This window comes from the organism of the source record quoted next (assembly GCF_019968985.1).
Source record: "MAG: Porospora cf. gigantea B chromosome Unknown PgB_NODE_7147_length_1554_cov_1721.75, whole genome shotgun sequence".
NCBI lineage: Eukaryota > Apicomplexa > Conoidasida > Eugregarinorida > Porosporidae > Porospora > Porospora cf. gigantea B.
The window spans coordinates 1-1,554 of record NW_027179220.1 but is presented as its reverse complement, the minus strand read 5'-3'; the positions used below and the strand labels follow the sequence as shown (position 1 = coordinate 1,554).

The window sequence follows — 1,554 nt, the reverse complement described above, 5'->3', positions numbered from 1 at the left end:
ACCTCAAGGAAAACGCCTTCAAGAAAGCAAAATTCCAAAGGATCCTGGCCGACCTAGAAGCCCTGCCCATCAACATCTCTTATGTCGAAGGCCGGAAGAACCCGGCCGACGCACTCTCACGTCTGACGGACCACACACCGTCAATCCTCACAGTCGATGAGGAACCGGATGCCGGTTACACGATCGAGAAGGTCACCGACCCCAAGAAGCAAGTCGAGATCGCGACATATGTACACCAGTTGGGACACCGCGGAGAAGCGGCCACACTCCACACCATCCAGAAATTGTGGAAATGGCCTGTCATGCGCACCACGGTGCGCAGAGTCATCAACGACTGCACGTCGTGCCGAATTGCAAGAGCGAAACCCGCCTGCGACTTCCACCCAGCACGTCGGCTGGTGCCCATCCCTTTCTGGCGAGTGCACTTGGACTTCGCTAAGCTCGCCCCGGACCAATACCTCCTCGTGGCAGCATGCGCATACAGCGGCTGGCCCGAGGCTGCGTTGACACCCAGCAAGCAAAGCAAGGGCGTCATTGATTTTTTTCGGCGCACACTACTGGCAAGACATGGATCGCCAGTCTGTGTGGTTACAGACAATGGGCCCGAATTCGCAAGCCACGACTTCAAGACATTACTTGAGTCGCTACAGGTGATCTACGTCCCCATCGTACCCGACGCCCATGAATCGAACGGTGTCGCCGAAAAAGCAATCCACATGATCAAGGGTGGAATGCAGAAGGCAATACTTGCTGGACAACGGATGACTGACCTTCCTAACATCCTCGAGAACGTTCTCCAGGACATCCGTTTCACGCCACGCACTCGGACAGCCAGTCCATTCCAGGCAGTGTATGGACGCGCACCACGCGACCCACGGTTGGTCGAAATATTGCAGGCCACCCAGCACTCTTCACTGCAGCCCGGTGACGAAGTCATCAAGACAAACCCAAACTCCATCGCATCCGCTTTAGAAGAGCGACCTGCAGTGTGGACTGTCCGGGCCGCTCACCGCGGCAGTGTCACCATCACCCGGGGCAAGGACGTGGAGATCGTCAGCTCGAGACTGCTGAAGAAGCTCCCTCGCCGCCCACCGATCAAGATCGGGATCCTCCAGAGGCCGACGGACGGTGCCGAGGACGCCACCCATCTCTGGGAGGGGGATGAGGGGAAACCCCATGAAAGTACCCCACAGGAGTCCTTGGATGTATGGCTTTAAAGACATTCTTGCACGTGTGTAATTCAACCAACCTAATCAACCTTATCAACGCCACGCACAGATCTTGTGGTAGTCTTGAGGTGTCTTCTTATGCCTCGTGGGGGGGGGTGGTTGCCGGAGTGAGTTCAGAGGAGGGGCTGTGTGAGCTTAAAAGAGGGGAGGATGTTCGAGATTTCACGGAGTCGAGTGACTTTAAAAGGCGTCGTTGAAGGCTTCGGTGAAAGTCGTGTTGGAATTTGTGTTCATCGAACTGTTCGATGATGAGTTCCTTAGTTATGATTCTGTTACACTAATCACTCGAGTGCAAATGAGTTGACACAAAGAGGATAAGTTAAGA

The 1,554-nt window shown here is 54.9% G+C and overlaps 1 protein-coding gene across 2 annotated transcripts; it reads left to right on the top strand.

The window, feature by feature from the left end:
* KVP17_003961 (uncharacterized protein) lies at window positions 1–1,217 on the top strand (the record flags this gene model as incomplete). Of its 2 annotated transcripts, none has more annotated exons than XM_068521753.1 (1): window positions 1–1,217. In XM_068521753.1, a coding segment is annotated over one exon (1,217 nt), but the record flags the coding sequence as incomplete, so codon positions are not given. The 2 variants fall into 2 exon arrangements, with proteins under 2 accessions (XP_068372174.1, XP_068372173.1); XM_068521752.1 differs by having other exon boundaries at window positions 41–1,217.
* Between the last annotated feature and the right edge of the window lie 337 nt (window positions 1,218–1,554).